This window comes from Maniola hyperantus, chromosome 21, assembly GCF_902806685.2.
Source record: "Maniola hyperantus chromosome 21, iAphHyp1.2, whole genome shotgun sequence".
In the NCBI taxonomy this organism is placed as follows: Eukaryota; Metazoa; Arthropoda; class Insecta; order Lepidoptera; family Nymphalidae; genus Maniola; species Maniola hyperantus.
The window spans coordinates 8285100-8298523 of NC_048556.1; the positions used below are offsets into that span (position 1 = coordinate 8285100).

General features: G+C 40.7%; 1 protein-coding gene across 8 annotated transcripts in view; it reads left to right on the forward strand.

Moving 5' to 3' along the window:
• The window catches only part of osa (trithorax group protein osa), a 174556-nt gene that overhangs the window by 121137 nt on the left and 39995 nt on the right, over positions 1-13424 (forward strand). For 7 of the 8 annotated variants that reach the window (XM_069505782.1, XM_069505787.1, XM_069505786.1 and 4 more), the window contains one exon: positions 5496-5625. In XM_069505782.1, the coding sequence (XP_069361883.1) occupies positions 5496-5625 (130 nt within the window). Of the gene's footprint in view, positions 1-4123; positions 4300-5495; positions 5626-13424 lie in introns of those variants that run through there. The other variant, XM_069505789.1, reaches the window with a different exon arrangement.

Consider the following 13424-nt stretch of genomic DNA (forward strand, 5'->3'; position numbering starts at 1 on the left):
AACTCGAGGAATGATCTTGGAACGCTTTTACGCGATTAATCTCATCGCGTCCTCGGATGACATTGCTCAGTACTCACCCCCCTGTGTGATGTCGCATCGGCGTCTTTACATTATACGACTGGCACTGAAGTACCTACACAACCGCGACAACGGATTGATACTCTCGTAAATTTTACTTTTACTTAAATAGGTACCTACTACTTGCGATGATGATGATGGTAATGATGAAACTAATACTAGTACGGTTTCAATCGGGTAAACCAAAATTCCTTTACCCGATTGAAACCGTATAAATCCCCAAAAATTATTCACTGAAGTCGAATAATACATCATCATCATCAACCCATGACCGGCCCACTACTGAGTGTTCCTCTCAGAATGAGAAGGATGTAAGCCACAGTCTGCCACGCTGGCCCAGTGCAGATTGACAGACTTCATACACCTTTGAGAATATCATGGAGAATTCTCAGACATGCAGGCTTCCGAAGGTACCGCAGAGTGCTGATTAAGAAATAAAATTAAATATATAAAACCATTAAATTAGCCATTACATGACATGCAAAGAGTGTAAAACGATTAAGTTTTAACGTCATTGCATCCTATAAACGAGTCTAAACTATAAACCTTCCATAAAGCTATACCGTATAGCAGTAAAATAGAGCGTGCATTGCCGGTAGTAGAGTGCTACTAGATGCAAAAGCGTCGATACGGCACCGTAGTTATGTCAAGCGTCGAATTTATAGCCTGTGTCCATCCTGTGCCTACATAATGTACTCTACCGTGTACCTGGTCTGTGCCACTGGCTTAGCCTCAACGAACTACTATTCGCTTAACTTCATGCTTATTTAAAAGTATATCCATAATATAGAGCGTGCATTGCCGGTAGTAGAGTGCTACTTAGATGCAGAAGCGTCGATACGGCACCGTAGTTATGTCAAGCGTCGAATTTATAGCCTGTGTCCATCCTGTGCCTACATAATGTACTCCACCGTGTACTTAATCTGTGCTACTGACTTAATATGCCCTGCTTATTAAGTGGATAATATTTAATTGTTCACATCAATGAATAAGTGTCATCTTGGCAGTGTCTACACGATAACTAATCGCGACCGAGTAGTACAGCTTCGCCTAGCAAAGCTTTTACGTAACACCTAATATTGTTCCTTAATCTAAGGATAAAACACTATCATAAAAATTGTAAATACTTGAAGAAAATATAGTCAACAATGTATCAACGATATACATAAAATAGATAGAATAGATATCCATTGTGCAGGCCTGCAAAGTAGAGCGCACATTATCGGTGCACGTACTAATCGAAGCAGAGAAGCCTCGGCTACCTTAGTTATGCAGCTTAGCCGATCATCAAGTCTCCTATTTATAGCCCCTTACTGTATATTCTGCACCCTCCAGCGTCGTATGTGCCAGTGACCTAGCACCATGGGATGTGAACCATTATACACTATTGCAAGCTCGATTAAGTTGAGTAGAGTAGTTATGGAAGTTTTTATTATCTGTCTTAAATGTTCTACGCTCTATATTATGTGATGTGGAAATATCAAGGATATAAAACCTGTCTGCAAAATAGAGTTCAGTTTATTATCGGTGCAAGTACTAATCGAAGCAGAGCATCGGCCACCTATGCCGCTTAACCGACATTCAAGCTTAGCTGTTTACTATACAGGATGCACCCTCCAGCGCTGAATGTGCCAGTGACCTAACCCCATTAGATGTGAACCATTAAAGACTGCTGCAAGCTCGATTAAGTTGAAAAGAGTATGGAAGAAGTTTTTGTTATGAATCTGAAATATTTTTCGCTGAGTGCCAAGGCTACGGTTGGCAAAGTTAAAAGTTTAGGCAGCTCAAAAGCTTCCTTATTTACAGCCGCGTATATTACTGGATATATGTACAAAGCAGAAGATGCATCTTCTAGCGTAGTATGGCGCAGTGGCCTGGCTGTATTGGAACCATTACAGTTGAGGTAGAGTAAAATATGATTGTTGATGTAATTTCAAACATGCTACGCCGTAGCACGTTTTAGTAACGGATGTGGTTCAAGCACGTAGTGGCGTAGAACATATTTTGGCAAATTAATGTTTAAATAACTGCTTAGTTTTTTGCTAACATTATTAAATCGTTCTATACCGGGTTATGCCTATGCATGGCATGACATCTCCCTGTGTTGCATTTGAATAAGGTTAAAGAGCGTAGATAGGAGGTACCTGCTATACTTATTAGAAAATATCAAATCCTTAATCATCTCAGCTCGGATCAGTTACTGGAACTTGCTTAAGAAAACTGCGCCTTCAAGCCACTTTTAGGCCAGGACCCAGCCTCGCTCCGGGAAACCCTCAGCAACCTGGGCGGTCTACTAGGCTTCTGGAGCGAGCTTGGATAGCTGAAGTGACGACTGGCGGGAGAACACTGCATGCACAATAGACTGCCCCAAAAAAGGAAGAAAGCCAGGGATAAATTTAGCGGAAAATGGTGCGTCAAATTCCGCTTGCGAAATTCTCTTCGTCGACACAGATATGGCGCGTCGTGAAGATTTTAGCGTTATATTGCAATTTCCTGCGGAATCCCGGAACCGGAATTTGATGTGATTTTTGTGCTGGATTTGGCCGTGTCCTGTGCCTAAACGTATTAGGTTTGACCTGATGATACCGGTGATGTATGACGGTGGTGGCGTGTACTAATCTATGCAAAAGAAGTGCTAAGTGGTAGTTAGAGGGATTGCCGGTGACAGTTATAGCCATGTTGTAGCTGTGTCGATTAATTATCCGGTCGTCTTGCTTCCTATTTATAGACACGGCGTCCACGATTGCACGGATACATTACACACCCTCCCGTGTGGTTTGCACCACTGACCTATCCTCACTGGATAATCTGTTAGGTACGCTCACAATGCGTTCACTCTATAAATAGATGTAGGTACTAGGTACGTACCTATAAACATCGCACAACTAATAATATCGTGGCAATCTTGAATAGGGACAATCTCTTCTTGAGATTAAGCAAGTTTAACTATATTGCTATAAGACGTCAAAACAGACAGATCTGTTTGGTTCAACGTGTAGCATTTGATATGCACTGCCCGTCCTTCAACTACTAAATATGCAGGAAAAGCAAAGTTCTATGAAAAAAATTCGCCACCACCTCACAAATCTTCTAACACTCTCTTTAACTCAAACACTGAAGCATCCTCAGATTTAGACTCCACCATGAACGATATGTTCCTTGTATGTATGTAGGTATATATCATGTTTCACATACGACCTTGTTACAGCGAACTGCCAATAAAATCATGATACGAGTGAAAAACAACTCTTCTCTAGTCGGTCGCTTATGCGTTTCTACGAGGTTTCTGCGATTTGTTTATCATTGCGCTTTGAACATCTGCTTTTTGGCGCGTGCGGCGTGACAGTCAAGAATTCTTGGAACCTGAATATCCAAAAAACGTGTAATGGTTCTTGACGGAAGATGTCGATCTATCTACCGTTTATGTAGGTAGTAAGTTGAAATCTGCATCCTCGCGTATTGAGCGGTTTAACTTTACTCAAATCAATTCTGTAATACAATGCAAAATACGCTCGCTTCAGAGAGCAGAACACATCGAGTACAGTATCTAGATAGAGCCGCCCAGCACGTTCCGACAGCTTCCAACAATAATAATTAATTGACTCGTCCGTTCGTTATCGTGCTTTTATATTGACGTTCCCGAGCGAGCGGGCGAGCGAGGCGCATTCGAAATGAAATTTCCATAAAAACTTTTGTGCTCCGGACGTTGCGAGCGCACGTTAAAATCGTCGGCTGGCAATAAAACAGCGGCCGGTGCGGCGAGGCGCGACGAGGCGGCCCGAGTGCGAGCGGGACGGCGCAAGAGATAATGGACCCTGTACTAAATGAAGAACGCGCCGCTGCGCCGCGTCGAGCGAGCGGGCTCCGAGGCAAAAACATCGCGCTCCTCCTCCGCCCGCCGCGCCGCGCCCCTCCGACGCCCGCGGACTCGCAGCCGAGCTAACCTCGACAGCGGGGGGTCGAGACTTGCCTCGCAGTATGTCGCCTTGCCCGATTCCTCGGTTCGTTCTCGCAACTAGTGTGAACGCGCTACTTCGCCGAGCCGTTCTCTTGGCTTGGCTTTTATGTCGATTTCGACCGGTATTTTTCATTGCATTATCCGCGGTTCGCTTTCGACTGTGAACTCTATATTCCAGTAGTTCGTACCGGTGCTGGTACTGATTGAAAACGAGCTTCGATTGATTTACGATCGGACCACTGCACACTGGTCGGTTTGAAACGGTGAGTGGCCTAGCGACTAGCGCACAATACGGTTGTAACTTTTGTCATAAAAACAATACGCATAAGTTTGCTTATTCAATGTTGCATGAACTCTTTATCATTTCGTCGATATTATTACATCACGTTACGCGTTTCATTGTTGAACGTCATGATAATGAGATTGTTGTGATAATGGACGCACGAGTCCGCGATGTTTTTGTTTTGGTGGGCGGTGAAGAGGAATTGTTTAACGTTTGCGAGATATTTGCGATTGAAGCGACCGTGTCCGTGTGCTGTTGACACGGTGCTATTGTTGTCTTAGCGTCTATGTTCTAACGCCTCAGCCATGGTGCAGAGGTTGAGGTGTCAAGGTGTTCCATTTATCCACATCATCCTATTGTTCTTTGCATAGGAACTAATTGAGCTTGAACTCGAGCGCTGCGTTTATCAGCGTCATTTAACTTTACATCTAATTCACGCAATTGAATAGATAGGCGTTTAGAACTTTGAACTTGGCAACTTAATGTCTTAGCAGTTATTAACACAGTAGGTACTTCTGACGAAAGAAAATTTAATAAATGATTTAAATTTTGTACACTGAAGGGCCCTGAAATATATAATTATCAGAGGGTTTTCTGATAAGAAAAAGACTTCTGACGCAAAGATAACTGTTATAATAATGTTATTATTGTTTCAATTTATCTGCTGGTGATTAAGGTTTACGTTCACTTTTTGTAACCAAAAATACCGTCTCAAAATCTGGGTCTCCAATCAAATCCAAGGTAATTAGGTCTGTTCCGACTTCTGAGACTTTTTTCACATAAAATACTTTTGTTAATGATGTGTGCGAAGTTTGGTGTCTTTGTTATATGATCAAGTGCAAAAAGTGGTTTTTGAGTTATCGCCAAATGATGGGGAAATTTTAAGAAACTGAAGTTTCTAAAAAGGACCAAGGGGTTAAGTTGGATCCTACTCATTCTTTTACTAACTTCTTTTTGCAGTTAAGAGCTTTTTAGAAATAGGACGGCACAATCATCATCACCATGATCAATCCATCGCCGACCTACTACTGAGAACGGATCTCCTCTCAGAAAGGGTTTAGTTCATAGTCCACGCTGGCCAAGGACGGCAGAATAGTAATCCCCAAATTTGTCCCTATTTCAGTTTGTCTTTTTGGTTCTGAGTCGAAGTCTTAAATTGAATGTTATTTGTTGCAGGATCTGACCGGTCAAAACAGCAATGACTCGGGCGGCAGCGGCGGCGCGGGGCGCGCTACCACGCCGCACTTGAGGCCCACGCCGAGCCCCACAGGCTCGAGCGGTTCGCGATCCATGTCACCGGCTGTCGGTGAGTACTCTTCCAGGCCTGGACTGGAAACATCGCGACGGCAGCAGTAGAGCTACTCTGAGATGTACTCCAAAGTGTAAACGCAATACAAACCAACATTATATCCAAGTTTCCAAGTTCTAATACAAAGTATTAGAAGGTATTAGAAAGATCTTGAAACCTTACATGTTGGGTGTTTTGGAGTGTCGCTGCCTTCGCGATTCTTATCTGTTCAAGCTTTCAACTTCGATTTACGTCCTCCAGGTAATTTTCTACACTGCGACTACTTAGTTGTTCTGCGCTGTTGCACTTTTGTATTAGAATATCCTAGAATCTTTGATAAGTTAGAGGCTGCCGACGTATTTTGTATCTGTCCAATCTTCAACTTATTTTTTACCCTAATTACGTCCTCCAGACCATAAACCACGACCATTTCGACCACTGCGACTACTTAAAGTACGGGTTGTACTTGTAGTATGTAAAGAGGTTGTTCTGCGCTGGCCCTTGTTTAGCTCGCATATGCAGTCTTAGCTGCAAACATATGGGAGAGTTGCTTACATCAGATTTTGGTAAAAGAAACTCGAAACTGGAATTAGCGTCTTGTACCGCAAACCAGATAGTCTGCTGGGAGCTGGGTATTGAATCATATGACGTTGCTGTACAAGTCGTACTTGATGTTCACAATTTCACATTGTGCACAAATGAATCGAGACCATAGCTGACATTCAATAAATTGTAGAAGACTGAGGAAAATTTGTGACTGATGGAAAATAAACAAAATAGCAAAAAATAGTGCGAATCGCTTCGTGGGACGGTGGTAGTTTTGCCAAAGGCGTGTTGATCAGATTCATTGTGCATACTTCGTCACTAGCAGACGCGGGCTTTCCCGACATTGACCCACATAGAGCGGGCGCCCAGAGTACACCGTATTTTGCCCCTTTTGCGGGCGCTAACCACCCCCGCCCACCTTATGTACGAGAGGGTGGTCGCGGTATATAGGGTCTCGTGAAAAACTTACCCCCACCGGCGGCGGGCACGCAAAACAGGACCTTCCACCCCCCACGGGGTGGGTGTCGACGCGTCACTCTTATGTGCCGACTGCCTCAGCTGCCGGACAATCCGCCTCTGTTTACAATCCTCCGTCTTGCGAGACTGTGCCAATTAGCCTGGGACCCCCTTTTCATTCAACAACCTGTTAAACTGCCCAGCACTAATAAAATGGTTTGTCCTGTTGGAGCGATCCAATGGATACAAAATAAAATATCGTCACAATTATTGATTCAATGTTTTTTACCAAGTTGAAAAAAGAAGTTAAGGTACAAATATCTCATCTTATGTTTCGTCTCCTAACGCTTCTGTACGTGTAACTTCACGATCAGTGCATTGCACCCATGTTTACGCACTAAGTATGTTTCTATGAACTTCTGCCCCAAGACCTCAAATTATGTGGGTACCAAAATAACAAGACAAGTAATACGAATTTGAATTCCTTAACTATCATCACTAGGCCATCAAGGCGTACGAACATACATAATTAATGTTTGCGGTTATCTTTAATTGTTACTTTGTATAATTTACCACAGCTGATATAAGTTACACAATATGCAAATGATATGAAGAACTGATTAAATACTCCTATGTTGGTTGATACTTCATTAAACGTCACGTGATACGTTGGAGTGTCATGTCAATAGAGGATGTATGAAAGCTAACGGTAGAGAAAAATCACGTGTCAAATACAGATGTTGTGAATACCAACAGATATAAAACACACTTAGGGCAGTTTTACGATGTAACACCAGTTTTTATGTCGATGATGTGTCACAAATGGAAACAATATCACTTGACATTGCCGTTACGTTAATCAGTTTATACGGACTTATCAAAGAACGAAACATTCGTCCCTATAAACTCATGACGCCAAAGCTATGTGACGTATTTGAAACAAAGGCCTCAGAAAGTCAAGACAAGAACTATTTTCAGCAAACGTCAACGCAAGCCGAAACATCAAATTGTATTGAAATGACATTTGCTTCAGAGATTTGCATGAATGCAAATGTCATTCAATTTGATTTCTCCGCTCCCTCAAACGTTTACAGATTTTGTCTAAAGGACCAAGTTACCTCAATGCAACACAGCCTACGCCAATTTTAGGATTCTGTATCTCTTGAGAAAATAGTAACCCTTGCAGGATCACTTTGTTGTCATGTTGTCAGTCTGTTGTGTCTGTTAAGACCCGTCAAGGGAATCAAAACCTATAGAGTACTTCCCGTTGAACTAGAATTATGTGGCAGTTTGCACAAGTAAAGGGGAAAATCAGAAAAATGTGAATTAATATTTTTATCACAAAAAAAGAGTTATTTCTTGTACGATGGTACGAAACCCTTCGTGTGCCCGTCCGACTCGCATTTGACCGGTTTTTTTGTAGTGAAAAATCTTTCAACGTTTCGTGAATATAGATATGCTTAGGTTTTTGTTGGGCTTCCCTCGATTTGTCCTTGATGAGGTTATTGCCCGGGGTCGCTATATTATACCCCTTACCTACTTAAGTATTGTTTGACAACTGTTTCTAGATACATATTTGATCTCGGCTCTAGTTCATTCATGAATTCAAACAAGGCTAACCGTAATGAGGTTGCGTAATATCGTGCTTGCCTTTACACCTTTATTATTATGAAACGTAACATCAAAGGTAAAATGTTTGATGTTTTGTTGGAATGAATGTTCAATATTTTAGTAACTAGACTTTAGCTACTTAGAATCTTGATGCTCTTCGGTTGATTAGACTTCTTTTCTTGTTGGTTTTACTAGTTGATTATTTGCTTCTTTTAACTGAATATTTTATTCAGTTTTTTACCAAGATGTTTTGTTGAATGTGAATTTGTTGCTTTAAAACATGGTTACACAGAACACTGGGTCCAATAGTCTATTATATATATATGCTCTTGAATTGAGTAGACTTCTTTCGTTACTGGATTAAATAATTGATTATTTTCTTTACTTACTTTACACAATTTTTTCTTAGTCTAGTATATATGCTCTTTTTTTCTTATTGGTGTAATTGATTGACTATTTGCTTCTTTTTTCTGAAAACTCTATACAGTTACTTAGTATTCTTAGTCTGGTATTTCTATGATCTTAGGTTAAATAGACTTTTTCTCTTATTGGTTTAACTAATTTACTATTTGCTTCTCCTTCCTGAATACTTTATACAGTTTTTTCTTACAGTAGGTAGATATTAATCAATCCGAAATGCTTAACATCAGTCATATCAATACTTTGTTAACTTTTACCTTGTTCAAATGAACTTGATTTCGCTTGACGACTTTTTTTCACACGCCATTCCAAGAAATACATTTACAAGAAAAAACAGCCATTATTATGATTTCAACACACAAACCCTTTTACTTTCATCGCTCATTATATCACACTGCATGTCGAGTGCGCCTTAAAAGTATTTCTTGGTTTATACCTCGCCTTACGAACAGCTAAAGCAATCGTGTTTTGTTAACGTCAACGATTGCCGAACATGGCTTTCTCAAAATATCGGGCCTGGGGACTGGGCGAACGGCGACTGCCGTGCTCGAATACCGGTTATGTGACCGCGATACTCCTTCACTGCGGCTCTTGTTTACAACTAACCACTCCGCAGTGTACAGGATACAACGCTGCTTCGACACCGACCGACAAAATTATACTCCAAACAAAACCAGCAATGTATATAAAATATGCAGGTTGTTTGCTCGTTTAGCCGTCGAGCTGGTAGGAGTTGAACATGACTACATGACGTCAACCGTTCGGCTCGTCGGGCTTCTCGACTCTCGACAAACACGCAGTGAATATGTGAAGTCTCATTGGAAAATTATACAAAGCGCTCAAGGAAAGAGCTCCGGAATATGCAAAAAAATGTTAAGTAAGTACTTATTAAAAATGTGACAAAATAGAAACTTATTTTTAAATCTTATGCAAGGATCGTTTAGTTTTTATTATAGTGCAAGAACTCATGTCGTTTTAAACTTGAAGCTACCTACTAAGTTCCAACTTCCAACCACTTCACGATTCAATGTTAATTTTTCAAGTTACAAGGATCTTGTTCTCTTTAGTTTTTCCACGTAAGATCCTTTTATAAAGGGTTATCAGTGCTGTCTGTATTTTTATGAAGTTCTATGTATCATTGTCTGTTTCCAATCCGAGTTCCATCGTTATTTTAACACAATGAAGCCCGCAATACCGCAACCCGACGCGTTCGAAGGTGAATTGCGTATTGTTCGACGCCCGCATGCAACGTGACTTTCGAAAACGACTTTATTTTTGACGAATAAGGTTTCATTTCTGCTGACTTTACCTCCTACACATTCATTTGGATTCTCATCTTTATGCGCATAGTGTTAAGATTCGTTTTGCTTTGTTGTTAGGACATTGTGTTGTATACGGGCGCTAAAAGCATTTCGCAGTCAGTCCAGCGCGCGTATCGCTGGTCTGGCAGTGGAATGTCATCAACAGAGATAAGTCAGGCTTGAACTCTACCAAAATCGAGAGCCATTCTTTGCGTCTCTGGGTTATAAATTACACGATTTCTTATCATATGATATTCTTTATTGGGAATTTTGACTGTGTAATGGCTTAGCAAAAACTCGAAATTCTCGATTACAAAATGTATAGGAATAGGAATTTTATTTGACTCTACCTACCTAAAGAAATCAATTTGTCATCGTTAACAACCTCCTTTGAAAACATTCCTTTTTGATATTGTTTGTTTTTATTGGTCGCGATTTAACCTGAGGGCCAGAGGATGTGCATCGCCTAAATAGATCGTGCTAAATTGACTCAACAGGGAATCGAATCTCAAGACATGTTTGCAAGGCGAGTGTGCATACTACGGCGGCACTAGAGCCAGATATAATTTTCCTTCAAACTGACCATCTGGAATAGAACTTTTTAAAAGTAAAAAAAAGTTACTTCTAAGGCGACCAGTAAGTCCAGGCTCGCCTAAACGTGGTCTGCGGCCTCCGTGTTTAGATTTCAGACACTAATTTCAACGGTATTTCAAAGTCCATAAAGTTTAGTTTAGGTAGTTATCAAAAAGACTGGACTCCACACCACACTAATCCGTGTACGTGCTGGCTAGTGTAAACTCTGAAAGTCTTCATACAGTTACGATACGACGTATTCTTTTTAGGAAACGTTTCCGACGCGCGTTATGTCTTTCCAAGTCTTTATTTCTGTCGTCAGCTCGTAAAATACCTTTTGTAATTTGTATGCTAAAGTTATGAATGAGTCATAGATATATATGTACGTTAACGTAAGTACCTATGCCTACTATAAATAAATGAAGTTGTAGTAAATCTAGGTGATGTGATAAAAGATAATTTTTAAATACACACGTGTATGAGTATGACTAATCTTAAATACCTACATTAAATTTTTCTAATGTTCATTGCCCTTATATACTTAAACTAGCACGTGCTTAATATGTAATATGCCTCCGAATAATTCATACTTATACACATAGCATAGCGTTATATATTTTAATCCGCTTAGTAAAATGCCAAGCAGATTATTTCAAAATCCTGTGTGTGATACAAGAGAATTTATAGCACAGAATAAATCTACCTGGATATGAAATTGTGCTGCAATTTCAGCTAGTGAAAATGATATGTACCTTAGTCTCACTTATGATCACTGAATCTAATGATTCGCCTCTTTAAACTTCTTCATATTCTGTCCTGGATTTCTTTTCCGCACTTAGACGATTCAAAAGTAATTACTTGTAAAAGTTTCATCATGATGATCAACCCATCGCCGGCTCACTACATACCTCTCAGAGAAGGGGTTTGGCCATAGTCTACCAAGTGCATACCTAGAAATTTGGTACTGTGATACCGTGCATCCCGGGGACGGGCTACCAGGCTACTTTTTGTCCTTGAAAATATAAAGTACCCATGAGATTTTTAAATTCACGCGAGCGAAGCCGCAGGCATCAGCTATTATTAAGTAACATTCAGTGTCAAAATTAGTGGCTCAGTATTTAAAGTAGGTACTCGGCTTAAATATGCTGATGGTTATTTTGGATCTAGATATATCAATCAATTGTGATCAATCATTATTTGACCTATAATGATATCGGTACGTGATAGCTAATAACAATATATTTTATCGGTAAACAAAGGTCGCTCCGTTCCGATGGAACTTCGTAAGGTTTCGTCTCGCCGCCTCGCGAAATTGATTTTGTAACCTTTACCGGCTCAACACAACTAATTATATCAGGAAGTAGATGAATGGCAGGTAGGGCTACAACCTTCAGGTACCTGTGCAACATTTTTGCTAAGAGCACCTGTTTCAGACTACTTGATTCTTCAAGATTTTACTTCTACCTACTCCGGATGTGCGAAGATGTGAAGTAAGGGGGCTTCTTCATCTTTTTCCATCAAAATAAGGACTAAGATTTCAAAATAAACTAATCCTATTGTTAAGTTTCGCAAACATCTCTTGTTTCACAGCATTAATTTCAATCTAATAGAAATGGGTAACTACGAGTATTAGGATGACATCTGAAGTTTGGACTTTACGAATATCATTCTGGCTTTTTTCAGTTCCACTCATTATAACGATCATCATCATCATCAACCCATCGCCGGCTCAATACTGAGAACGGGTCTCCTCTCAGAATGAGAAGGGTTTGGCCATAGTCCAATACGCTGGTTAACTGCGGATTGGCAGACTTCACAAACCTTTGAGACCATTACGGAGAACGCGCATACATTCAGGTTTCCTCACGAAGGTTTCCCTCGTCGCTCACGGCTTCACAACACGCTTTATGATAAGCGGGCGTCTAATTTCTCCGTCATAATATCGTCCAAATAAATGTATACTCGTGCCATTCATTAATAACAAAGGAGAATCGATCCCGTCCCCACTGCAGTGGGACCGGGAACAGGGATACATATACGTATAGTATGGACTATGGACACCTGCCTATGTTTGTCGCCACACGAATGCCTACCACGTGCCCCGCGTCCTTGACAAGGCCAACGACCTCCTTTAAATGAGACTTAAAAAAAGAAACAAAACGCTTTTTGCTCCGATCCCCGCCATAATGTTTGTTTTGATCGTTTTCACGTAAACGATCCGTAGAGGTTGTTTTGATTTTGTTGTTGTTAACTTATCGCTGGGATTGATGAACGGCTATTATTATTTATTCATGATGTTTGACGATTCAACTGAGGAGTTAACTACAAGCGTAAGTCCGCACTGCGAAATTTCACCGCGCGATGATCCCGTAGAATTCTGTGACATAATATGGGTATTAAGTGCGTATGTCTTTATACAATTTTCATATGTGGCTATTGCTTAGGCCGTTGATAGACACTATCCTACCAGCAAAGCCGCATTGAGCGATTTAGCGTTCTAGTACAATGCATGCCGTGTAAAAAACCGATAGAGGGTATGGGCCTTTTTCAAATTATCCCACTTCCATCTTTGCCTGTATCATCATGTACCATCAGGTGAGATCGCAGCGCCTCCTTTTAAGGAGCCGCGTGGGATACGCTGCCATCTCGCTTAGTCTGTTCGAGCCTTTAGCAATACTGCAAAATCATTGTATTTAATTCGCCCTCTATTTTCCTTACAAGCCTTTGCAGGATGCTAACTGTTGAAGCTTCTTTGAAACTTAGTTCACCTCTGCAAAATTTGGTTTCCTAAAGATTTTCCAGGACAACTAGGAAGGGGTGAAATTTCATGATCAAGGTACGACGCGTGACGGTAGCTCGTACGAAGTTGTTTAAAAGTTAATTATGTTATTTGGTTTATTTTCCAATTTT